General features: G+C 40.4%; 1 protein-coding gene and 1 long non-coding RNA gene across 2 annotated transcripts; one reads left to right on the forward strand and one right to left on the reverse strand.

The window, feature by feature from the left end:
- The first annotated feature begins 8,099 nt into the window (after positions 1-8,099).
- Positions 8,100-14,225, forward strand: LOC147798532 (uncharacterized). The gene is made up of 10 exons (XM_087139225.1): positions 8,100-9,301; positions 9,923-10,443; positions 10,637-10,708; positions 10,947-10,976; positions 11,498-11,572; positions 11,990-12,064; positions 12,312-12,389; positions 12,828-12,896; positions 13,274-13,600; positions 14,184-14,225. The coding sequence occupies exons 2-10, from the start codon at positions 10,309-10,311 to the stop codon at positions 14,223-14,225; spliced, it is 903 nt and encodes a 300-aa protein (XP_086995351.1). The 5' UTR covers positions 8,100-9,301; positions 9,923-10,308.
- A 994-nt stretch (positions 14,226-15,219) lies between these two features.
- LOC147798533 (uncharacterized) lies at positions 15,220-19,135 on the reverse strand. Its single transcript, XR_015425799.1, has 2 exons — positions 17,120-19,135; positions 15,220-15,970 (listed from the first exon to the last, which is right to left on the reverse strand). It is a non-coding gene; the product is annotated as an uncharacterized LOC147798533 (long non-coding RNA).
- Between the last annotated feature and the right edge of the window lie 8,076 nt (positions 19,136-27,211).

Raw genomic sequence — 27,211 nt, forward strand, 5'->3', positions numbered from 1 at the left:
GACATATTAAGTTGATCTACAAAGGCAGCAAAAACTCATGGCGATGAGAATGGGTGGAGCGTGGAAACAAACTCTGGATGATTTTTTTCCGAGTTCATTTGGAAATTAAAGGAGCCGGTCAAAGCAAGTGGTACAATACTGAAATAAACCATGCATCATTGGAAAAATGCGATCGTGACTAGCATCAGCCCCAATCAAGTTAAGGAAGACGAATTACCGTATATCGGGTGATATTCTCTATTCCTTTCTATACTCTGTGTTTTTTGGGGATGGGGAAAGATAAGTTTGTGATTTTATTAAGTCGACCTTGGATGACATGGTCCCTTTCCATGCACGTGTTAAGCATTTGGATAATTCGTGAGTAAATGGCTTTTATAAACGTGGTTATTTTTTATTATTTTATAATGGCTAATTTTAAAATCTAAAAGCCTGTGTATTATTCTCTTATCTATACTGACTCTATCGTTTCCATTAATTTTAAACAAATGTGACTTAATTCTTCCTTGATATTCCAGTAGTCTGCTGTTATATTTTAGGTAATGACAACCGTACCTGGGCTAAGTGTACATGTAGTTCGATTTCATTTTTTTGTGTATTTATTTTTGGCCTAAATTCACATTTACTCAGAAATAGCCAAAAATTAAATTTCGTAAGTGACAAATACATGTACTGTACATGTAGATACAAACAATACATTCATGGGACGGCGTTAATGTTAATTGATTACTGTTGTTGTTATTGTTTTTCTTGATGAGCCCATCCTTATTTGCCAATATGTTTGCATGCCGCAGTCATCTTCAGGTAAACGTTTTGTTTTTAAATATCTGCAGAAATGAATTCAACAGAAAGATCTAAACCCCGGGTTTTTATGGGTTTTTTAAAGCATTGTTAGAAAATTGATTTTTTGCCGGCTGTGCTTGCATTTTCCGAAGTTCACTGCTAATAATAAAAGAGTGTTTCCCCCCCCCCAAAAAAAATTAATTTGCACGCGCGTTAATTCCCACATATTTCTGGACTGTTAAAGTTTGAAATAATTGGTGTGCCAGGCTAAGGCCCGTATTATGTGTATACACTTCACGTCACGGTCATAATTATAATCTTTAACACCTTGTATCCCCAGCAGACTCAAGGGAGTGATCAAAGATTTTTGTCGCGAGGGGAAATACAAGATCCTGGATTGGACTGATCCCGGTGCTTATTGATAAGGACCAGTAGCTAGCTGCTTGGATGTTAAATATACAACTTTTTGGCAGGCCAACAGCGATATTAAGTGAATTCTCTCTTGATCACCATGTGTTATTTTTTTAAACGAATGCCATTAGTAATTGATTTGGGGCAATTTATTTTAAATGCGTGTTTATTTTGTTGAACTGTAGATAAAAACACGTAAAGCAAAATATCCCATTAACTCCTAAATGTGCTTTGAGCGGGCTTCAGCTCATTTACATAAAAACTGCAACGGAGTAGTCAGACGCCTGTATGACATACAAAGACTACACAATGTACATGTACATAATTACGTGACGGGAACCAGTCCAGATCCTGAGTGAGCTGCCTGATGTGCGTGCATGCGCAAAACCTATACATGAGGCATTTCCTTTGCGAAGTGTGCAACTTTCTACCAGAAGTGAAAACCCGTTTTGAGTGTAGTGAACCTTACTCCCACTATAGGCTCCCATTTCGAGTTTATCTTGGCGAGAGCAACATGGTCCGAAGACTTTCTCTGTACGCGAAGTCTCGCATCTGTCTGCTAGATTCTTCCGGGGCTCGCCAAAAACAGATTATCGAAGACCTACAGAAGGACGGCATAGTCGTAATTCGACGAACGGTACGACTGTTTCTAAAGAAATTTAAAACAACGGGATCTTTCGCGAATAGAGCGGGGTGTGGGCGTCCTCGAAAATTTCCAGCATCCCTAAATCAGCTTATTCACGATTTGTACGAAAATGACGACGAGCTAACTTCTCGTGATGTCAGCCTTATTTTGTATAACATATTTGGTCTTGAGGTGGCAGAATCAACTATTCGCCGCATTCGTTTAAAGTTAGGTTGGGTGGCGAGTGGACCGGCCTACTGCCAACTAGTACGTGACGCCAACAAACAAGCACGCCTTGATTTCTGCCGTGATGCTGTAGGTCGTGGTGACACCTTCGACGACGTTATTTTCACAGATGAGTGTACGGTGCAGCTCGACAGGCACAGCAAGCTGACGTTTCGAAAGAAAGGCTGTCCAAGGAAACTCAAGCCGAAAGCCAAACACCCAGTTAAGCTGCATGTGTGGGCGGGCATTTCAAAGCGGGGGAAGACTCCCATCGTTGTCTTTCAAGACATAATGGACAGTCACTTCTACCGGGAGGAAATTCTGGAGAAAACACTTCTCCCTTTCATCCAGAAGCGCTTCCTACGTGGGCATCGCTTCCAGCAGGACAACGATCCCAAGCATACAGCTCGAGAAACTAAAGAATTTATGCAGCAGACCGGGATCAACTGGTTTCCTTTTCCCGCAGAATCGCCCGATCTTAACCCCATAGAATGTCTGTGGCACGAACTCAAGCACTTTCTTCGACGCAAGGTTAAACCAGCGAGCAAAGATGAACTCGTCGAAGGAATTCACCTCTTCTGGCGAACCAAGGTGACAGTAGAGTCGTGCACACGGTACATCAACCACCTGAAGAAAGTTATTTTCGCAGTGATAGAAGGCAGTGGGCGAGCAACGGGATTTTGAATCAGCTAAAAAACCAACCGGCTCTTTTCAGAGCCAACACACCTTCAAAAATGAGATAGCATTCTTGTCATTCGTGATTATTCTGGGGTTACATTTCAAAACCTAGAGAGCAACGAGGAATCCATGAAACCACTCGATATACTTCTTTTATAAATTGAGCCTGACTAACTTCTTAACATAAACTTTTTGATTTCTCACTTTTAAAATAACATGAGGATTGTGGTTACTAGCCGCCACACTTTGTCCCCTGTCACATTTGTCACATTCAAATCGAACCCCCCCCCAAAAAATAACCTCCAAAAATCCTCAATGAAAAGGAATATATGAACAGTTTTTGCGATAAGTCCAAAGGTCTTAAGCTCAATGAGACGCATATACAATAGTTATGAACATTGCCAAAAAACCACTTAAGTTTTACAAATCAAAAGTGGGTTTCTATTCTCAAACATTACAAACTGGAACCATATATGCTTAATAAACTAAGGACAAAGGAAAGAGACAACTCTCAGTTACAAAGATCGTATTGATCCAAATCATTAACAGAAAGACATATACGTTTCTAAAGCCCCTCAACCCCTCAATAAAGACGACAACAATATCTACCAGAAATAAGCCTAAACAAACGCTCACCAGTTTACGTGTAAAGTTCCAAGGAAGAGGTATAGGCAATTTGTCCCTCAATTAAAATTTCCGCTACATACATTTCCATATGACTTGAAATCATAATAGCTGATAATAGTTATGGGTATGGGCTTGTACCCTCCTTTACATTCGTTTCCAGTCATGTCAAGAGGAAAAAATATTAATGACAAACGTAGGTAGGTACATCAGAACACAACACATAGTCCTGGGTAACAGAGGCAATCACCTTGTGCTCGTCCTTCCCATATATGCATTGCAGACTGTCCAAATATGTTACATTTTCAAAGGTCCTCCTTTTTGCAAGGGGGGGATGGTTGAGCTCTTAGCGACTTTAAAGCCACGAAACATGATTGGTCACTGGGGCATGGGCATGTACATTGTACAGTAGACATACAAATACAGTAATGTACATGTACACTCTATACTCTATTTTTATAACTAGACACATCCCTAGCCCTCCCGCATTTCACGTACTCGCCCGTATGTCCACCCTAGCACTCAAACATGTATGTCCAATCAGTTCAAGTGTGCCTGTGAAAATACCCTTACAAAATATATGTGTACCCGCGCGTCCGCGTAAGTATAATGTACATCTGCTCCCCCATCCAACAATATAGACCTACATGTAATTTTTTTTTTGAGAACCAGAATTTAGGTTTGGCTTAAGTTAGGGTTAGACGCACCCCTTCTCCCATTTCACGCACTCGCCCGTAAGTCCACTCAGGCACTCGTAATTTCCCGCATGTCTGCGAAACCCTTGCACAGTATTTGAGTATACATTGTACGTATCAGCAACACAGCCGTTTTGCATGGAAATCCCGATTTCAATATTAGAATTTCAAAGAAAATGAAGATGCTCAAGAAGAATGAACAAAACTGAGCTTGTTGAAATTGCACGACGTTAAGACCGTCTTATTAATCATAAAAAATTATACTTTTGTATCTGTACAACGTGTCTGCATGCGATCACTGAGCATGAGTGATGCGATCACGGTGCCGTTTCCCTTTCCCCCTTAAATAAAAAATTAGCAGCAAGAATTTGTGAGACAAAGGGGAAATCCAGAAAAAAAAAGCATCTTGAGACCACTTTACGGGATATTTAACATCACAGGGGAGGAGAAATCGTCGGAATTGGTATTCATGACACTAAATTAAAAAAATCAAAAATTAAAACTACTTTCTTCATTATTGTGTGTCGGATACCAAAATTTGAACAACCGACTTATCCTGCACGCAACACATATTTATTGTTTGGGCACCCACTAAGACAAAAAAAAGTTCCAAACACCATTTGACTTGGTGCCCCATATCTTTGACCACCCATAAAGGCAGACTCCCGTAGTTTGAAGCACCATTGATTTGGAATGCCATCATAAATCAATGTTTGGGCTTCCACCGAGGCCAAAGAGCGCCAGGTCGAAACAACAATTCGTTAGGACAGTGCCAGAACAATTCAAAACTTCACCAAACTGAAATGATTTTATATACATATCTAATGTCAACTCATGTGTCCAGACACCGTTCTTTAATTAACTTTCTTCGTTTGCACTCCCCTGTTGCACTAACTTAAGGGAGGACATGGTTGCAACAACTGTTAGACACTCGCTACTCCTTCGACTTTGTCATACAATGCACAGCACAGAATTTTATCTACTCTATTATTTTCATAATGTCAACAGTAAGGAATCGTTCATAAATTAAGTTGGTGTTTCATCCGCTTTAAAGAAATTGCCCCACGCGCAGTGCACGGCTCAAGAAAGAAAAAACCCATTCATGAAATCCTTAATCCATAACAGGTAGTAAAATTGCTATAATTTCCTCTGAAAATACTTTTCTTCCAGAAACAAATGGATACCATCTGGCCTATAAAGGTTGAAAAATGCCCTGTGAAATTAGTTGTGCTTTATCAAAAAGACACGAAGACGTTGGGAAACAAGAGCGCGCCCACTTGTTGACAGCTCTACCATGCCTGTCGATTGCCTCCTGGGGGTTAGCCCCAAAGTAAAATGCTGGTGGGATGGATTTCGGACCAGGGCAAAAATGTTCGGGGGTCAAGCTCTCTGCTGCTATGAACAAACATAACGCCTCTGTCGTATTGAGAAGAAATCAACTTGACACATTAGTGCCTGAATGAACCACAATAGGCCCTCTCATATCCTGTAATCAATCTCGTCGGTCACATATACAGGCACTTCCAGGACAATAAAAAATTGCCTGGGTTAAATTTTAACCCAAGGGAAGGTGAAAACTGCAAGTACTCATTAGTTTAGGTTGTTTCAACCCAATATTATGGGTGTTTGAAATAGATTTCTGGTTTACAAACAATGTTGATATCCACTCATTTGGTGGTTGAAAAATTAAACACAAAAGAATTCTCATCCTAAAATTGGGTCAACACAGCCCGTATTTGGGTAGTTCCAGATTTTACCCTTCCTTTGGTTAAATTAAAGCCATGCAATTACTTTTTTCAACGTCCTGAACCTTTTTGAGGGGTCTTGCGTCCCAATAACTTAATACTGAATCCCCAGTGATCCCTTCTGGCACAGTGAAGACGGATAAATGACGGAAAGAATATTGAGGTCAAGCCTCGGGCACTCAACCTTTAAATGTTGACCACGGGCAACTCAAGTTAACACCGCTCCGGACCGCCAATACCCCATCCTTTCATCTCAATGGGTTGAAAACTCAATTCGTAAGCAGTTTGGCGGCCCCAGTCCGAAATGAGTGAGCTCTTCTTTTCCACAGAAAGCCACTGTTTTCTTCAAGTTCGCGTTTGAAATTGCTATGCATTCAGTACAGACCCATGAATGGGCAAAAGAGAGGGCCAAGGCCCGATGGACGACATGATACATACTCGTGCAAGGTTGTTAATGGATAAAAATCCGGGTTGTTGGTGGCATTTAGTTGAATTCTTTGAGGGGAGTCGGTTTTGTTATTTTCACTGTATGGGAAGGAAGTCAGCGCTGATAAATGGGGAACTCCATTTGCCAACTCGATGTGAGATAGACACAACACGGATTCTTATAACTTGAAATGCATGATACCAAAGAGAATGCACACACCACGGCAGCTATAGTAAATGCATGCATGTACCTGTACATGTATATGTACAGTAGTTTTGTTTCATACTGTGCAGAGTACGTGGAATTTTTCTTCCGTGCATGCACACGTGGATTCCTCACTACCTCAAACTCGGCCGCAGAAAGTCTATGTCCATGGACCAGAAGCAGCCATGGACGACAGTGATAAATATTCCCACTCCAAAAATCAAGAAAATATAATTTTCACAGGTGTTCAAGAAACATATCAAAGGAAAGCTCACTTCCTCATCTTTCATTTCCCTTCCAATTTTCAGTGGACCAACCGGTGACTTTTGAAAAAATTCTCTTCAGAGAAAACCCACCGCTCAAAACAGTCACGAGGCCATCGCCATTTTGAAAATTGATGCCTACACTGTATTGCAAAATACAGCAATTAGGAGGGCCCTGATAATTTCCTAAAATACAAGGTGGCAGTCCCACTCCCACCCCAGGATTTTATCCACCGTACAATTCACGTGCACAGACTCTAGTACTAGCAGACTCTAATACTTGCCCGCTTTGGCAATTATTGTCATCTTTACTGGCCAGCAACATGCAGCTGTACATGTGTGTGCATTTTACGAGGGCATCCTCGGATTGACCATACACTCTGACACCGAATGAGGTCTCAAAAAACCACGATTCTTTTTACCTCATATGTTTCAGTCATGGCGACATTACAACTAAATGATTTTTGACCCAAACCGATAGTAAGATGCGCCCTCGGAGTCTCAATCAAGTCTCGTGCGTGAGATTGTGGTGAGACACTGCAGCTTATGACGGGAGCAAAATAGGGGCTGAAGTAATAATAATTAAAAAAAATTTAAAAAAAAATCGACAACATTTACATGACGAGCTACCACTCACTCCGTATGATTTCAAATACATTTTCATACTCAAAATTATATAAACTTTTTCATCAAAACGTCTGTTTAATCTAAACAAATGCAGTTTTTCCGTGGTTGTAAATTGGCGGAAAACTCAACAATTTTTTTTCTGGGGGGCGGGGCAAGTGTTGCACCCTATCCTGTTAGGGAGTCAACTACAAAGGCGTAGAAAAATGCATGTGACGTGATGGGTTCGTCAACTGGGGGATAGTATAGTGCCGGAGAGCTCGCCAGAAAAGTGGAGTCATATTCGTGGAAGTTCCTTTTTTTTCTTAGGACTTATTTACGAACTAATTTTCCCTAAATCAAGAAACCCTTCATCATGTCACAATGGGTCCAGTTAAAGAATGGATTTTTTGCGTGGTAACTTTTTATCCTTGATTTGTTGCGATCCTATCGGAACCGCTTAGACCAATTCTGAACTAGGAAAAGTGTTCTCGTAAATGCCACCGATCGTGCGGGAATTTTTATTGACAATTTTGAAAATAACTTAATTTTAATGTAGTGTAAGGACGTGCGCGCTGGAAAAACCAGAGGTCACGACCCACCGACCTGTAATCTGAATTCAAATTAAGATGTAAGTTTTACATCGCACTTGTCGTCAGCAGAGGAATTTTCTGTGACGTAAAATTGACAGTGTAATTATCCTGCAACCCCGTTGGCCCTGTAAAAATTTCGTGTCGGGAGGGTAACTGCGATCGACACTTTACAATTTACACATTTTGTTGGAACTGACAGCAGTCTCCGAAGGTGCTACCAGAGAAAGATACAGTGCGATGACGGCTAAAAGAAAAGGCGCAACCGCTTGTGCTTTGAGTTGTTGAGGTCATTGCTCTCAGACCCGCACCAGTCCTGTTCTAATGTACATTTACTTCTATAGCGGTAGAAACCTTTTTTTCGCGATACGCACGCCAACAAGTTTCGCTTTGGCTGCATGTTATTCATGTACCTGTACAGTACCCACAATCACCCTTACTGTTGAAAACGATTTTGTTTGAAAAGGCACATACGCATGTTAATGCAATTGGCTATTATTACTCAATGTATTGAACTCGCTAAACAAATTTATACTATCCACGATTCTTGATGTAAAGGTCAGAGTATACTGTACTGATATAGGACTCAATTACTAATATTTGTAGGCCACAAAGCCTAACCGGCCGAGTTTTCCCCATGACCTGAGTAATTGATGTGTGTTGGGGGCATCAACGACCTCAGGGTAATGGGTGTTCAAACTATGACGGGTCACATAAGTTGTCTGTCATTACTTGATCTTAAACAGTGCAAGTGAAACCCATACAGTACATAACAACAGTACTAGTACTACACGTATAGAGTGATCCACCTGCGACATCACTTCTTAAAAACTTAGCACACGGGAAAGTTGGGACTTTGAGTATACACCGTTATATGTACACATACACCGAGCCCCGGAAATTTGCGCAAGAGTGTAACCATGTCTCTGAGGCAGTTATACAAAATTCCTAAAGAAGTGTTGGTTTCGTTTGACGATAAGTCGACAAGCATAATGCCTACAAAACTCATCAAAAACGTGAAACCCGGCATAGAAAGCGGTGAGAGGGTGGAAGTGCTATGGGAAGGGGAATACCTTCCGTGCGAAGTTCTCCTATTTTCAGGTAAGTCAACATGAACTCTCAAACTTTTTGCCTCCACTTTTATTGTTTTAAATGGCTTTCTCAGCCAAACAGAAAGTGAAAGTACTATAGATGCTGTTGAAAGTCTCTACAATATATCTCAATCATTTTTAAGTATGAGAGAAATTGCTCTGTTGTTTTAAATTGCCGCTGCCAATGTAAATAATGAGAAAGAAATGCTCGTGGTGTGGTTTTGCATACAGTTATTTCAATTTCGAATCGTTTTGCCTTCTTCACTTCTGCATAGACGACCACTCCGATCTGCTTTTTCTACAAAGAGCTCTTTCGAGGACCAAAGAAACCGTGGCTAAGGTAGGCCAAAGTGTGTTTTATGTACCTCCAAGGGGCAAGTTCCAACCGCGTTTTCGCTGACTTGGTTTGTGTAAAGTGCATCTATCCCACCCAGGTTGACTTCGGATGGAAATTTGTCCGGCGTATCGTGAATAAGTCTAGGAACAGCCGTAAACGTTTGATGTTTGTATCATTTGAAAAATTCTGAACTCTTCTTCACTGAATTCATAATAGAATTTCCGGAACAAACTTCGAAAAAAAAAAGCCTCTTCAAATCCTCCACATTTAGAATCTTTTAAATTCCTTTGATGCTCGCCCTTGCCAAAACTTGCTTCTGCTTGTTTCATTCCGGGATAAAACTTTCCGTCCAGACAAAGTGACTAGGACTATTTTTGTTATCTATTTATTTTTGGTACGACGTTGCCACGAGAGTCTACGTACGGTATTTTGTAAATGAGTTCCAACGCCTCAGTTACTGGGTCTATTCCCGGGTCGTAATTGAGCAGACTTAAAGGGAAATGGCAAGTTCATGGATGAATTTCAAACACCAGAATGAAGCATACATTTTCACCTATGTCCTCCCAGGGCTACCCATAAGTTTGGTCTAATTTCATAGTCGCAGCTTATGCTTCATCTATTTAGGTTCAAGGGACGAATGAGAAAAGAAAAACGACAGAGGTCCAAGATGCAGAAACTGCCAGTTCCAGAAATTCCAAGACAAAGGCAAGTACATGTATACAAGGGTATTAACGGGAAACACCGTCATAGTAAAGTCTTTGGAACTTGCTACAAATTAACTTACTATCTTGTATATTTTGTAATGGAAATCATAGAAAACAATAGACTTGAGACATAAAAATTGTGCATGTTATAAGTATAACCCAATATAAACAGTTTCCCACCCGAACTCGACCGTGCGAAATCATGAACAAAATCAAATTGCTACACGTCTTTAGACGCATAATACATAAATTCGTGTAGATTTTTCTCGTTTAATAATGTAAGTACTATTCTGAAAATGTTTGGTAATGGTTCAAAGGACCAGTAACATAAAAAGGGCTCGTGTATGTACCGGTTTTCCTCATCAGGTACGAAGAACAACTGAGAACCCCCAAAAGCCGCAGGAACAAACTGCACAGACGTCTGGAGCATCAAAGAAAAAGGTAAGAGTATACATCTACTCCACGTACAAGGCAAACACCCATGACTCGGGGGAAAAAAAACTTAGGTCTAGTTTCATTTTGTTAAAGTATCAGAACTGCTGAATGTTTGATGAAGTGTTAAAACGAAGGGTGGGGAGGCAAGATAAATAAAACAATAAATGGCTTGTAATTGGGAATGTATTGCTTTCATCAGGTTCAAACAAATTTAAAGAAGAAAGGAAAAACGCAGAAGGTCAAAGAGGCGAGAACTACTGGTACATCAAAGGTAACGGTTATTTTAGGAAATTCACACACACAATATTGTAAACGTTTCTCAGGGGAAAAAGTTAAATTTTTTATTTAAACCATAAGAGTGTCACTTTCATTTTTTTGCAAATTGTCATATTTCCATAAGTTTAAAGGACGCTTTCCCCGCCGTTAATCGAACATGAACACACCGCTCGTGTTTAGTACGTGTCCTATCGCCAATAACTGTGTATCATGGTAATGTCTTTTCCTGACAGGCAAAGAAGTTGCAGAAAAGGCCAGCTAAGGTAAGTAAATGTACATGTACACGACAGCTGCTTCCCATTTGCACCTTATAATAATTAGCATATTCGTGTGTATGTGCACATGGATTACGAAATTCTCACATTAAGATCTTCCCAAATCTCACATCATTTTAGAAGAAAAAGATTAATAGGAGGAGGGCCTAGGAATCCTGTGGGAATCGAAGAATCAAATCAATCATGCCTCCAAAAGGTGGTCAATCTATTGACTTGGTTTTGCCTCACTGATGACCGCACCAAAATTAGCCATGTCAGTTTTTCGTACGTCTGTGGTGTCATAAGGGAACGACCACTGGTTAATCACTATCATTTCAAAATTGAGGTTTTCCGAGTTGGTAACTCGGATTCATTTAAACGGGAGGAAGGTGGCCGGGTATTAGAACTCCTTCTAATATTCTAGCTTTGGTCTAAAACTGCCAACACAGAATACAGAAAAACTTGGAAATATGTACAAGCATGCTTTGAAATGCACACTTTACATGTAAATATTTTGCACCTTAAATTAGGAGAAGAAGAGAGCAACTGTCCTGGCTCGGTTCTGTGTTGACGATGACGATGTAGAGGCTGTGGAAGAGCAGTTGGTGAGTTGGAAAATGTTGATGTACATGTACAGTTGCGCGTTAATAAGAGCAACGACAATACAAGATTGTGAATACAAGATCGTGATACCGGTGTATTATCATTCCTTATAATACATGTATACAGTTTTACAAGGCTCCTGTTGAAACATGGGCATTTCCCAGTCCAAAGGACCTCTTACTAACAAGGTCAATTGAGCATGTTGATATTCTTCCATAGAGTTATGGAAATTCTGCCACGTCAAGGCAAACTACAGTACATGCCGTCCACAAGTTAAGTTGAGAAACTTCTCACTTCAAACTTTACTGGAGATCACGCTTCAAAACCCTTTAAATGGCATTATACATGTATTTCATCTGTGGGCAAAGCGTTTGACGTCTTTTAACAAAGGTCCATAATTTGCATTTATCTGTTATCAGGAGAGGCTTGAGCCACCCCAATCACCTAGGGACCACCACGGGTCAGAAGAAACAGACGGCCCTGTTCTAGCACTTGTAAGTGGTACACTCTAACTAGTACTACACAAGTCAGTGCTACCGAAGTACCAGGTTATTTTCAATCCACAAAAGAGTCGTCCTTGATTTTTTAATTAAAAAATTATCCCTTTTGCATATACATGTATAGGCCCTAAAAGCACTAAAAACACTGAATTCAAGGAAATCCGACCTTTTGGAACAGTGCGTGTCGAGTACTTGTGTTTAAATCATTGAGATACTATGTTGTCTCGTTCTGTTTCTTTAGACTGCAGATGATGATCAGGCTGCTGAAACCCCGGCCCGTACCAGCTTAGGGTCACCGGATACTATAAGTCCCGAACAGGTATGCACCCATGATACACTTTTAATAGGCCTACTCCCAAAAGGTAATGCTAACAGTAGAGTCAAAAACACTCAATCTTGAGCGGGTATGTGGCCAAAAATAAGGCATAGACTTTCATTCAAGAGAGGACACGTCAAGCAATATCCAATAATGACAGTCTATCAAAATTACATTATTGATCCTTATTTTGATTGAAACCTTTGCTTATATGTACGTGTAAGGAACATTTTGAAAAGTAGATACTGCAGTCATCAACTTCATTGCTACGTCATTGCATGCCAAATCGAGCCACTCAGCAGCCAATAGCCAAATTGTCTGCCTGTGTTAGCAGATATAAAGTTCATGTATGTACATGTAGATGTATGACATATTTTTCAACTACGTGCACATGTGTATTTAAAGGCACCGTTTGACACGTTACACGCTTTCTGTTGGCAGATACCATACTTCCCGGAGCTCAGTTTTCTATCCGATGAAATGAACAGCAACATGGGAAGCCCCCTAAAAGTAAGCATTCCATTTGACAACAATGAATGGGAATATATGAATTTTTGTTTCTTTCATCCTTACTGGAGACTGCACAAGTATATATTTCGCGGCATTCACACAGATTCCTTCCCTCTCCGAAATGAGTGAACAGAGTAAAAACTACATAACTCTGCCAGGTTTGGGGATTTGCAATCCAATTTAGGAGAGGAATTTAATCACAGTTCCACGTATTTCCCAAATGGGCTATCTCTCACTATAAAAACAGCACCAATCTTGTGGTAGGCCACAGCTCTCTCCAACTGGTCTGTATCTAAACATGAGAGATATGTGAGTTGTCATGATTGCATAATGTCACTCATTAGCCTAATGCAGTCTTTCCTTCATTTGCTTCACAGGATTCTTGGTCCCCTGCATATAAAACAAGTACTCCAGCCAAAACACCGATGGCAAGAATTTCAGTAACCGATTTGGAGATGTTTCGTAAAATGGCGAGTCAGATTGACGACTTGTGGAAACACAAGTTCGTCCCTGACTCGCCATCAAAGCGTTCATCTCCAGTCCCTCAAGTGACACCACCACGAATGGGATCATCAAGGCCTGCCTTATCTAATACCGCTTCCATCCCCTCAGACCCTCCAATGAATCTCTCGTCTCTTTCGACGGAAATAATAGCGGACCATAAAGACAGCTCGTCCTCTGAGGCGAACTTTGCGCTTTCGTTGGTCCGTTTATTATTTTCGAAGGAAGAGATGAAGGCAAGTAATTGTAGGGGCGTTAGGGGGAAGACGAAGCTTGACCCAGTAAGATTGAACCACATCAAAGGAATTCTGAAGGGTCGAACATCCCTCCCTCCAGAAACGTTTGAGAAATACTGGAGAAGAGATTGCTTTAAAGCCATTGATGAGGGGTGCAGACGACTTGATCGCTCCAGATCCTTATTGTAATTAGTACACTTCAGGTATGATTAATAGCTAGCTAAAAATATAGCTACCACCAATATAAACTGTCCGGGTTCTGGTCAGCATCTTGCGCCAAAAGTGGTGCGGTAACGCATTTTGTAACCCTCATCTTTTTTTCTGGAATTGATGTACATATACATTGTGTACAGCAGGGGTTGTCCATCGCGACTGTAGTAAAATTAATATTGAGACATCATAAATTCATACGGATTCCTTGGATTGAATTTCATGATTTTGCGTACTGAGACTGATTTTGGGGAAAAAATTAACATTGAATACAAGTGCAGTTGTACATGCACACCGATTAATTTGACAAATTAAATTATTGTTCATTTTGGCCTTCCAGATTTTTGCCCTCACCTTTTTGCCGGCTGTTATTGATTTGTAATCTTCCCTACACACTGTACATTGTAATTACTCCGTTTTGGTGCTGTGACTGTACATTTTCATTTTGAAGATGTTTTGTTTATGCAGAGATGTCCAGTATTTGACAGTTGATACTGAATCTTTCTCTTGGGGAACTTGAGAATGACCTTACATATTTCATTTTTAAAGTATCTCTCAATACCAACGCATTCTACAAAATTCTTGTAATGTACATGTAGGTCATAGTTACGATCAGGTGTTGGAAATGTTATGTTATTTTATGACAGACCTGATAAAGTTTTATTACAATGAAAGAGTTGCAACAACGGTCTGTCATCCTGTGTAAAGGTCGACATTCTTCCTTTTGACAACAACACTATACACGATTATGAGGTAGAAATCAACAGTTAACCAAAATTGTATGACGTCAAAATATGTTTAAAAAAATGAATAAAACTGTTTGATCGTAAAACAATGAACACCCAAATTTGGAGTGAACTTTAATTCACTCCGAACTATGGAGAAACATTTGTGGTCATGTTAATTAGTTACCTGATTTAATACGCTGACCACAAGACGGCCATACTTGATTTTACAGCCCATGCTCTCAGCAAATACAGTGTATTACATGTAGTCCATGAACAGCTGTTGAAGAAATACCGACTGTCCATTTTCTAAAGTATCTCACAGAACCAGAATTTCTTAACTTAACCTGAGCTCTCCCAGAAACACGTGGCCGTTGTCGTGTTTTGTTACGGATGGCTATAAATCTTCAGATTGCAGCGGCTACAAAGATGCTTGTACCTTACTCCAGTAAAATGTGGTCAGTAATCAACTTTGTGAGTTGGAATTCGGGTTCTTCAAAATTCTTTTGAAAATGTAAGCTTTTAGTTTGGACTTTACGGATCGACGAACATGACGACGACGGCTTTCCTAGTTCTAGATCGGTTTAACCAGTTCCGAATCGCAACATATACACGTTCTTCTTCACAAATAAAGAGTAAACACGAGGGAAATCTGTTTATGAAAAAACTGATTTTTCATTGTATAATTTCTTCATTTAGAGAAAAATCAATTCATATCTTGGGACATCACTGAATTAAAACGTACAACTTCCGTAACTGTCAATGTTCAGCTGTACATCAAGATAAAGGGGGGCCTATTCTTGAAGTGTATTAATATGTTATGTGGAGTATTTATGACCTTGGGTCATCCTTTCATTTTGAAAGCTTAGTTTTGGAAAGCTATACAAGTTAGTGAACTGTGTACTTGACTTAACGAGAATGTTTCATGTGCATTCGATTCGCTACGAATTTCTACCGTTGATTGGTATTGATTTTTCCCCAGAATCGAAGTTTTTTATCCTTACGCAACCCTCTATTTTGTACATATTTTTCTGTATTTTGCATATGCTGCTCATTTCATTCCTGCTATAGTTCTACCTACATGTAGGCCCTATGGTAGCGTATATTCGGCATTCGTCCCCGATTTGACATAATAGACTGGAAAAGGACCAGGACATCGTTAGTACTGCCATTAGGGCGGATGAACCGTCCGGGAAAAAACAATTTACTGGATATCAACTGGATAACCACAATTCCATCAATGCACTTCCCAGGCGACACGTATTTTCTAAATTTCATTATAGGCCTACATGTACATATGCATTTATAGAGGCCCTCTAGTCCTACATGACAGTTACATGCTGGAAATTTGTGGACAGTTCCGGCTGTCGGTGATCCCTGCCATATATCGACGGACCTGCAACTGAAAGAAAAAAGTTCATGTCAAGTAATCTGTTTTTATAGTACTTGAAAGGTTTGGAATTACTTTCTTCTGTTGCTAACAATAACAAAGGAATCGTTATTCGGGAATGTGTAGGCTTACACCACGGTCTCCTTGTAGTTGTACATTTTATTTAGGAAGCAACCGGGTTATCGAAATGAAAGTAAGAATACTATAATGTCCCAATTTACGCCTATCCTACGAATAGGCTACTTTTTAAAACTTATTTTAAATACATGTATGTCTCGTGTAAATACAGTTCTGACAGACTGAATAATCCTCACACATCACAGGAACTTCAATCGACGATAATAGATTTTAAAGTCGAAAGAAAAGTAACGAAACGTGTTTGTTATTTTTAATGACTGTTAATTTTCTTTTACTGGTGTTGACAGAGGCAAAGTGTAGTCTGCAGTATTGGTCTCAGTCACTTTGTAGTAATTTTAAAATCCCTGAGAATGGGGTGCAATCTCAATATTTCGACCAAGGGAATGGTGTAATGGAGCCATCCTACTTTTTTGTAGTGGAGAATGTAAGGATTCTTTCAATTTCCAACAAACAAATCCATGCCGTCAAATACGAATTTGTTACGCATGCACGAGTAGTGAATTAAGTCCGGCAAGTGTGCACATGTGATCCAAAACCAGCAGCAAAAAATAAATGTAGATGTTTGTTTGATTTCAGTAAATGCTTTTAAAAAGGAGACTTTGAAAGATACTTGGATGCGACAGACATTCAAAGCCAGATATCATCCCCTATGACTGTGAACTGGGATCGATGGAGATGCCAAGAATTTGGTGGTGTTCCCACCCTCTGTTTCTTCCAAACCGACCGATCATGTCAAAGTGTGAGTTTGAAAATCCGGCCCAAATCCCTCTTGAAGAAATCTTTGGGAAAAATAGTACAAGACGAAATTTGCATCCTTTCAAAAATGCGCTTTTTCTAAAAATAGGCCTATAGGCTATGAATCGGAAATACAAAGGCGATCTTTTCTTTTTGAGCGATTAGGTTCGCAAAACAGTAAGAAAATTACAATGCGCCAAAATAATTTCTGCCATAAACTGATCGACATAATTCGTAAGCGGTGTAGTTTGACGTACACCAGACAGTGCAAGTGGAACGTAGGCCTACCTGGCTGCCGCAGGTTTGATAAATTCCAAACTTCAATGTTGCTTGTGCCATGCTGTTTCCGTCCTGTGATCGGATTACATGTATCAGGCGGAACATGGCGTGGAATTATATGTTATGGAATCTAGCTGTGTCAAATGTGTGAAAAATCCATGTTCAGGTGATGCGAAAGAAAATATCCTGAACTAAAACCTGCTAATTAATGCAAAAAATGGACGACTGCCTTCGACAACATACGGACTTGCTACACGTGCAAAAAGGGAATTCCCCCCGGTGAGAAATGGCCAGCGCAATATGCACGGCGAACAAGGACACCAGCGTGCCAGTGTTTTTTGAACACACTGGTTTCCGACTGTCGAGTCACATCGGCCGTATGATAATCACGCTTTGCGCTTGTGCTAACGTACCCTTATACATGTACATTGTACACGTACATGTACATAAACCTGTACGTGTACAGTACATACATGTACACGTACATGTACACGTACATGTGTTTGTATTATACTGTACATGTACATGTGGCTTGATTGCCTGTGACTTAGTGACTTGAGCATATTTCTTTCCCATTCACCAATAAAGTATTCTTTGTGAAAAACAAACAAGAAAAAAGAAAAACAAAAAGAACCAAATCATACAAAACAACTGGGGTACATTTGCCCCGGATGGATGCGTCGTGTGTGTTAGTTTCACAGCCACAAAAACCTGACTTTGCCAATCGGGAACAAGATATTTGCCCCATACATGTATTTCAGGTTTGTACATCAGGGTACTGATTTAACAGTATTTATTTTGGGATGAATGCGTGAATATCTGGGCTGTTCTAAATGTTAAGAGAGGTGAGCTGGACTACATGTGCGAACGTTTTTAACACTTTTCAATTTTTTGGTTACTTGGATTACCCCGAGAACTTTTACTAAAAAACCAAGACACAGAAAAATAACAGAAAGAAAATAACAATTGCATTTACATTTGCAAAATGGTCTTGAAAAATTAGTTTGTTGTTAAACGTGCAAAGCCTTCCCTGAAGGCTGAAGTCACACTGCTTGCGTGAACTTCATGGACGAGCACATTGATGCACTCAACCCCACGTTATCGCTTGTATGTCCACCCAATCGCTCGTATCTCCACGTATCAAAGCCACCATGCAATAGATGCACAGTAGATATCTGTTCCATGTACAGTACATGTACACTATATGATCGTGTATAGTACATGTATTTCCACACCGCGACCTAATTCTAAGAAAGTGAATCTTTGCCCCTGGGGAAGATTCCAATAGGATCGAATCGTCTGCAAACCGACAAGTTTTGCATATTGTTTATATCTCGAAAACACTGCTGAAGCATTCGTCAGTGCAGACGTTTGTTCCACTCAACCACAGAGCTTGCCGGCGTCGGCTACCTGGTTGTGTCAGATCGAAGTTGTAGCGGGTACCGCCAACAACTACGTGTATATTCAACAGTTAGTAAAACAGCGTATATGTTGTAATACACGTTGGGCATGGTTAAAACAAATAAAAGTAATAATTAACATTTCCCATGAGCAAATCCACCCGTCAACATACGTACATGTACAATGGAAGTTTAACCCTGTACCGTTGGGCAATAAAGCCATGAGTACCAACAAAGACCCTTGCATGATGCATCTCTTCCTGCAGTCTCTATGGAATGGTAATTTACAATGTGTTTTGTTGAGGTTGAGTAGAGGCTCCGTGATACCAGTGTGTAGCTTAATTTTAAAAATTAATATTTAATCGTAAATCTTTTGATATGTCAGTACGGATTTCCCTCCTTTAAAATCTCCCCACATGCTACATGTAAATCCTTTTCGAATAAAATAGTAATGCATGTCTGGGAGTGTGTCTCTTGTGGGAATTAAAATATGCCATGCCTCCTACAGATGATCAATCTACTTACTTCCTATTGCCCCACCGATGACCATGCCAAGATAAGTCATAATACTTTTACCTAGGTATGTAGGAGAGGTTATAAGGGCAAGATCGCCGGTAGATAACCACTAGGGGGTCATAAAAAATATGTCCGTTTGGGAAAGCTGTCATTTCAGATTGGATGCTTGCTTTTGAAGTTGGAGAGGTCAAACACAGATTTGTTTAAATGGGAGAAATAATGCGTCTGTTGTCTCAATTATTTGAATCCGTTATTAGATCTTTAGAAATTCTGAAAAAAGGTTTCAGAAGTCGGGAAAAGGCGTTAATTCGACGTACTAGTTTTCAGTATTACGTACCAAAAGTTTCATTAAAAAAAGAGAGAATTTGATCAACCCCCTCCAAAAACAGACACATAGGCCTTCATGTACTCACAACTAAAAAAGTCCAAGGAATGCCAAATATGATGAACAATATTTCAGTGGTGGGAAAATGGCTTTGGTTCGAAACATTTCTGAACAACATGTAGCACTTTTTATGTAGGCCTACAGGGCCTACGCTGAACCTCCTCCTTAAAAATTGAAAAATTCTAGAAATCAAAATAGTATTTAATTTTTCGCAAAAAAAACCCCTTTATGCAACCTTCAGGCTTAGTTGTTCAGGCTAAAACACATTCATGTACATCAACTAAATTCAACGTAATCAAACGTACATGTACATGTACATCACTCAAGCACGTTGTACATGTACTTGTATATCACCCCGAACACCAGCAATAACACATAATTAGTGCCCATGTATCCGTAAACAAAAGGTTTGCCAACAGGTTTTACACAATCTTTAATAGGCCAATTGCTTAATTTTAATTCTTTTATACAACGCATTTGGATCATCCTCACGGACTTAAAATCAAGGTTGCGTTCTTCGGGACAGATGACGTGACCTTCAAACAGAAACACCGCCTGCTAAAAACTGAGCACTGTTCCAGTGAATTTGCTGAGGAGCAAGTACATACATATATCAAAATGGAAGCCCACCTTCAGGTAATCACAAAATTAAAAATCCACGTCAGTTACCCACCACCCCTTCCCAGACAATAAAGTCCACATTCCTGACGGAACTGACATGTATTAATATAAACAGATCGTCTATCGGGTAATACCGAATGCCTGCACGGAAAATTCCTTCCGGAAAGAACACAGCATGTACGAAAATATGTACGAAATGCCAACTTTCAAATGCAGATATACAGTTACGGTAGTTATTTTACTTGCCGACACGACCTGACGGACAACGCAAGGGGCAAAGTCCCTCGTTTGTCGATAACGATGAAAGGCAAACACACTGTACAAATATGTTACAGTTTGATCCCAAACGAACACGAGGACAGTTCCTTTTGTTGAAAATCATGCTTCCGCAATCCAGCCACTACAGTAAATGTCAATTTGGAGACAGGAATGGTCTAACCTTCGCACTTTCCACTCAAATTGTATAAGCAGTTGAACAGAAATAAAATGCATGGGTAAACCATGATGAAGCGAGCCATTCTCGGGTCGACCACAATTAATTACGGACGTGACCGCAACCTGACCTGATCACAGTAACATACTGGAAGCTTGTTCGTACTTGGGAAGTTAGCCAAAGTTTACACGGGTCAATGGACCCTCGTAGTCTTTCGTTTTACAGTTGTGTGTTTTACGTGCGGGCGCGAGGATAATCGAGCGAGTTCGCGCGAGGGCAAAAAACCGCGAGGATTTGCGAGACATCTCGAGCGGTTACGAGATCTCTTAAACACACTTTAACGCTCGTAAGTCCACGTACTCGCTCGCATTTTCATGGGTACTTCAATTAAATCACAAGTGTACGTGATGGGGACAGGGTGTTCTCCTGGAAGTGAAACACAAAAGAGGGACAAGCTTGTCATAGCTTTGTGTTTTTGTAATTTTTGTTTTCATTATATCACAAATACACAAAAATTATGACCACTTTTGAAATACATGTGTTTAAACATACATACATGTACAAACAAGTATACAGCACCATAATAATTGTACACAATGCACGCAGGAACATTGTAGGATGTCTTGACAGTGACTCAAACAAGGTATGTTTCAATGTGAATAGCGGCATAGCCCATAGTAGCATTCATGCAAAATAGACTTGTTGTAGTCAAGTGTGGTATTTTTCTGGCTGCAATATGGGTAACAAACATACATGTACATGTATGTATATTACTTAAAGTGACACCAAAAATGCTACCGTTGTTCTTATGAAATCAATTTTTATGTGAAAAGCACACAGCCTCCCCCCACATTGCCTTTCAGACCTGTTGTAACATGGTAGGTTGAGACTGAGACAAATTTATTTTTGCTGCCGCGCTTCATTAAAGTAATGGTGGTGGTCTCTGCTCCACCTCTGTCACATTTGTCATGTATTTTTCGTTTTGTATTTATATTTAAACTATGTTGGTTACGTTGATCCACGGCTGCCACCAGGCTTCCAAGCAGGATGTTGTTTTTGTTGTCCACAGAGTGGACAATCACCACTACACTACATGTAGAATTTGGACGCTAACTTCAGGGCGTACCTTACCAGCACAGAATAAAAAAAGATGGCTATTCTCATTTTGCTTTCGGGTGGGAGTTCTCCTTGGCTGGAACCTGGGTGTCGATTTGGCCCTAGTAGTATTTTGAAGACTTTAATCGTTCGTTGAACAGCTTCATCCATCTGGCCACTGTACAAAGGCCTGCAATTGCAAAAATTTCAATTACGAATTGCAAAATTTCAGACATTACAATGATAATGGAGAACAATTTACTTGTTATCTCCCATTTGAAAGTTTGATGTTTTCCAAAAAGCTCAAGTTTCTGGTAAGGGGTTTGCACGGAAAAATTGATGCAGCAAACCATCCTTTTTTAATGCTTTTTACTACACTGCAAAAGTGTCTGATGAAGTTTTAGTACAAAAAGTACAACATAAGAAATGCCACCACACCGGTGAGTTCAGTGCGCATGGCTACGGCAATGCGATGGCCAGAAACTGGAGAGTTTTTTCCTCGAAAACGAAGTGAAACAAAATATGGACTCCTTAAAAATGCACATAAATATAAAGAATCTTATTGTTTAACTGATAAATGTAAGTGGTAGAAGATTTAGGAAAAGAACTGTTTTATGTTACATTAAAACATGCAAATTTTAAAAATGAATTGGTAACAACTGAATAAAAAGTGCAGTGTTGAGACTAATACCTGTGCTTGTTTGGTTGGTTTCCCTTTAATAAGCCTAGAATGGTCTCCAAGAGATATTGATGTTGCTTTATTTGATGGAAGGTTGACCCACAGGTTCTGGTGTCCTCTTGTCCCTGATGGTGCGCTTGAAATCCGTTGCCCTTCGACAAAGGTTTTGGCAATGTCAACAATGCCAGGATAAAGCTCACTCATGGCAGGAGGACCCTTCCCCCCCTCAATAGGTTTAGGCTGAGGCTTGCATTTTGGGCTAACCATGAGACAGCTAATACATGTATCGACATATGGCTGATTAGCTACAATCTCTTTTAGTGGTGAACTCAAACTTGACACACTAACTCGTTCAAGATTTGTGTAAATGGACAGCATAGGTGTTCTTTCCCGTCTAGGTTCTCCAGGAAACAGGAGACACGCACAAACAGATTGCAATCTTCAAACCCACTTCATTCAGTCCTCCTTTGCAGAACTATCAAACAATCTCAACAATAAGATTCAGGGCAAGGCGTATAGGTTTTGTTTTTTGGAGGGGTGAATTTTATGGCAATGCCCCTTGATTGAGTTTGCGAATTCAATCAAGGCTGACCAAATTTTACACAAATGACAGGTAACTCAGTTTTTATTTTGAATCCCTTTGTTTTCAATGTATGGAAAGAAAAGACAATGTACATTCATATGAGTGACAGTCCTATGCGCTGGCTTGCGCTATGCTGAGAAGTATTTGCACATTGCAAAAATATCCATGTTTTGTATGCTTACTCTCAAAGAGTCTTTGAGTTGTGATGTAATATTTAATGATTTTTCACAAGAGTTTAAGCCTTGCAGTTCAGCTCAAAGATCTTTTTCTCATGTATTCTTTCCAAGCAACTTTGTTTTGACTTGCTCATACCGGTATTTTCCGAAAGTCTCCCTCGGGGCACCTTTGTACTGATCAACAATCATTTGAATAACCCTCTTATCGCTCTCCACATCAATTTCTCCAAGATCTTCTAACTCGACATTAAATGGACACAGAAATTTCATTGGCTTCAACTCTCAAGGCATGTACATCTTTCAGCTTAATCCACATAAATTTATCTATTGATTCGTTGTACGTCAAAATACCAGGCCTTAATTCAGTAAATTTACCAGATCCATAGTCCCACATAAAGCATACATAGTCTCCATTTCCAACCTTTCTGGTTGCAATGTTTAGAGCAAAATGTTTTGCTCATTCTCCGAACTGATACGTGTGGTGTACATGTATTTTCCATCTGAATTCCCTTAGGTCGACCTAACCAAATACTCCCCCTCATCAACCTCATACACTGTATCTCCAACCCACCCCACCCCAGAAATTTATTTCCATTGTTCTTAAACACAAGTGGCTTTTCCCTGCTTTATTCTTGCTATCCGTTCTATACATGTATGTGCTAACTTCACCCAAGCCCTTGGTACTCCATCTCCTGACTTCTGAAGCTCTCATCTTCTGGTTTTAACCTCATTTTGCAGATACATTTATACTTTTACATCTTCCATTAGCTGGAGCAACTTTGGATTGTTTCTTCTGCCTTTTTCCAAGGTTCTTGGTGCATGATGGCTAAGCTTCCCAATGGACAGTAGGCTGTACAGAGTTAACACAGCACTGCTTTTGTTCTCCAGACATTCATTGCCAGACATTAGAGCTTCACCCCTCAATATCTCAGCATAGGCCTTACATTTGTGACCTGTTTTCAGTGCAAGGCTAGGAGTGGAGTAGATGTTTCTTCATCAAATTCAACAGCTTGCTTACTTGCATTGACAACTTGTTCCGAATTGGAGAATGTAGCGAGTTGAAGACAAGGACATGTGTCGTCGCAAGAGGGGGATCGACCTCGCCTTGGCATTTCCTCTCAAAAGAAGTGATTGCATTGGCAATACCTCCCACATCCATGAAACCAACAGTTCTGCCGGATCGGGTATTGTATACTAGATCGGTCTTCTTTTTCATCTCGTCAAATGCCACTGAAACATTGACTTCATATCGGGGGAGAGATTTGATGTTAATGTCCCTAATTACTCTGGTCAACATGCCTGTATTAACACCTGTGCGAGGGTTACCAAAATGGGTTAAGGGTGTAGGGTACTCGGAAGAGGAAGCTGTAGAAAACCACTGTCCCTGATGAGGTTGTATGCAGATGATGATTTATGATGAAGTGCGATACACCAGCAAATTATGGCTGGGTGCCATCTCATGCCCTTCCCTCTACTTGCACTTTTCTTCTGCTGCTCCTACAGAAGAAATCCTGGAGAGCTTTCATCCAGAAGCGTCTTTAGAATACTGTCATTTTTCTTGAGAGAGATCTGCAAAAAAATACATCTTGAAAACAATTGTACAGTGGTTACCCACTAAGCACTGTGAGTGGTAGGCTTGTTTTGATACCCCCAATTTCTTTTCCAACACCCTGTTTAGTCCTTATTCCCGGGGACCCATTACCTTCTTTACCATGTCATACACCTTACCTAACTTTGCTTCTGTGGCATCACACTTTGTCTTTAGTTTTTTTGCCATGCTCTTTATATGGCCAACAACTATCACTTCCTTGTTGACAGCATATTCAACTGTTGCAACCTCCCCCTTTCAAACTGGACAGAGTCCCCTTCTAATGCTGCATCCTTCAAGCCAACAGAATCTGTGTGAAACCAACCCTAGTCATCCCCCCCATGAACTGCAATGCACCCATTGACCCTGATCCCCTTCCCTGATATCTTTGACAACTGACAGAGCACACACTGGCAAAGCACAAGGCTCACTTACCCCATTCCTTCTCCCACCCTTCTGAATTTTCCTCAACCCATCAAACAATTTCTGTTCATAGCCGAGGGTACGGTGGTAGGCCTAATGTTAGGGCTAAGTCCTGTTGCAGATCTTGATGCATTTATGTCTGAAACCAGCTGAACATGTTGGGCAGTTCCAGGAAGAGAGGACAACCGAGTATCCTGCGGATTTGTTGCCGTGGAGATAGGGGAAGAGGCAATACTCGCAGCTCCAATCGGGGGGGCCTGATGTTTGAACCTCCATCGTTGTGACAGGCCTCGATCTTGGGGAAAAAAGGGGCAGGCCACTTTGTCCTTGCCTTTATCAAATTTTACATTTTCGACAACCAGTCATGTCATGAGTAGGCTATTCGGCTATTCTAGCTATTCAGTTCTTGTACACCATGCTGTACCCCCTTCAATAAAAGGCGTTTATCATGCTATTGTTTGTCGCATTCCCTGTATAAAATTGTAATGTTCATTTTTTATCAATTACAGCTACTCGGAACGATTTGTTCCTTCCTAATCCAGCCTCTGATTTATTTATTTTATTTTACACAGAACGCAGGATGGCTGACAAGATACATTTAGCCAATCTCCAAATCTAAATGGCCGACACACCATGCCTCAGTGTATGACGTGTTATCAATTTATACGAATTTTGTTATCGTTAACTATTGTTGCTATTTTACACAACCAAACAAATCAGGTCCTTCAAAATAATAATACTTGTTTCAATTGATCATGAAGGAAGGGTAGGCAGGCCCTAGGCCTCCCTAGGCCTAGTGCAAAAAGTAGGCAAGCGTATCAATACAATGGTATCATGACTATCATATCATAATCTGGTTGATGAGGTCTTATCATGGAGGGGGGACACAAACCCTCCTCCATGATCTTATTCGGCCCCCAAAAAAGTTTCTGGCTTTTGGTCACTGCACGCGTCACCATAGACCTGCACATCGGCAAGAAAATTTTTTTAAATTTTGCATAAAACGATTTCCGAAAAGCCACCAAACTTACTTGATCAGCAGGAGTTCTGCCACCGCTTAATTTTAACGTGTTTTTGATGGGTGGGATTGAGTAATATGTATGGTGAAGGAATCACCCTAGGCCTCTACACATTTCAGTCGGGCACTCTTATCAGATGATGTCATTCTTGTTGGAATCAGTTGGCTGCGGCTTGATATGATGCATGATTCTATGGGAACTGGCCATAGATGCTGCCAAATACTTGGTGTAATTTCCGGCCGTAGCCAATCGATTGGGACCGTAGCCCACATCTGTGAACCATACAAATGAAGTGGTTGCTGTTGTGAACAGTGCTTTTGAGGAACCCAGATGGTGACTAGTGAAGACAACTGATGATAACCAGGCAGCAGTTGAAAGGTTGAAGACTGATGGAGCAGCGGATGTGACAAACAGTGAGGGAGAGGTGGCAGGGTAAGTTATACTGCCTTCTGTAATGAACAGTGCTCTTGAAGCACCAAGACCCAAAGATTCAAACTGTGATGGTAAAGCTCCAGTCAAGGGGTCAGATGCCTAGTCACCAGAAAAAAGACTAGGGGAAGTGTGTACAGAGGTAGAGGGAATTGACAGGATCTCTACAGCGTCATGTTTTTCATCTCCTTTGTCCCAACCATACTTGGTATCTCTCTGTATGTTATCTCTGGCCAGTTGGTCTGACTTCTCTTTTGGGGCAGCTCCGGGATATCAGGTTGTTGTTCGGAGGATACACTTTGGTAACGCTTATGATGTTGCCTTGCAAGAGCCTGTTGCTGGCGAACAAACTCCCGCACACACTTTGAGTTTACTTTGGGGAGAGGAATACCCAGCTTCTAAGTATGCAAGTCGAGGTAGTTTAAAAGGACTTTTTTGGGTCATATCGTAATGTTTAATTGACTTTGCATTTGGCATATTCAACTACTCTTTGAAAATGCATCTTGAAAGGCAAGTTATGCGCTTTTAGAATGAACTCATCCTGTGAAATACCCTTATTGCTCAAGTCACTTTGTAGTCGGCACATAGCTGCCAGCATTTCTGTCGCCACTGAAATGTTGGGATGTACAAGCTAGGAAGGTGTCATCTTCACATTCTCTGTTTCCAGTTTTCAAGTTTCAAGTAAATTATAGCAAATGCGCATTTTCTTGAAATAGGCTTGAAACAGGATCTCTTCTAGAAGCATTTTGACACA

This window comes from Acanthaster planci, linkage group LG07 (genome assembly GCF_054643075.1).
Source record: "Acanthaster planci isolate LZ-2023a linkage group LG07, COTS_SCS, whole genome shotgun sequence".
NCBI lineage: Eukaryota > Metazoa > Echinodermata > Asteroidea > Valvatida > Acanthasteridae > Acanthaster > Acanthaster planci.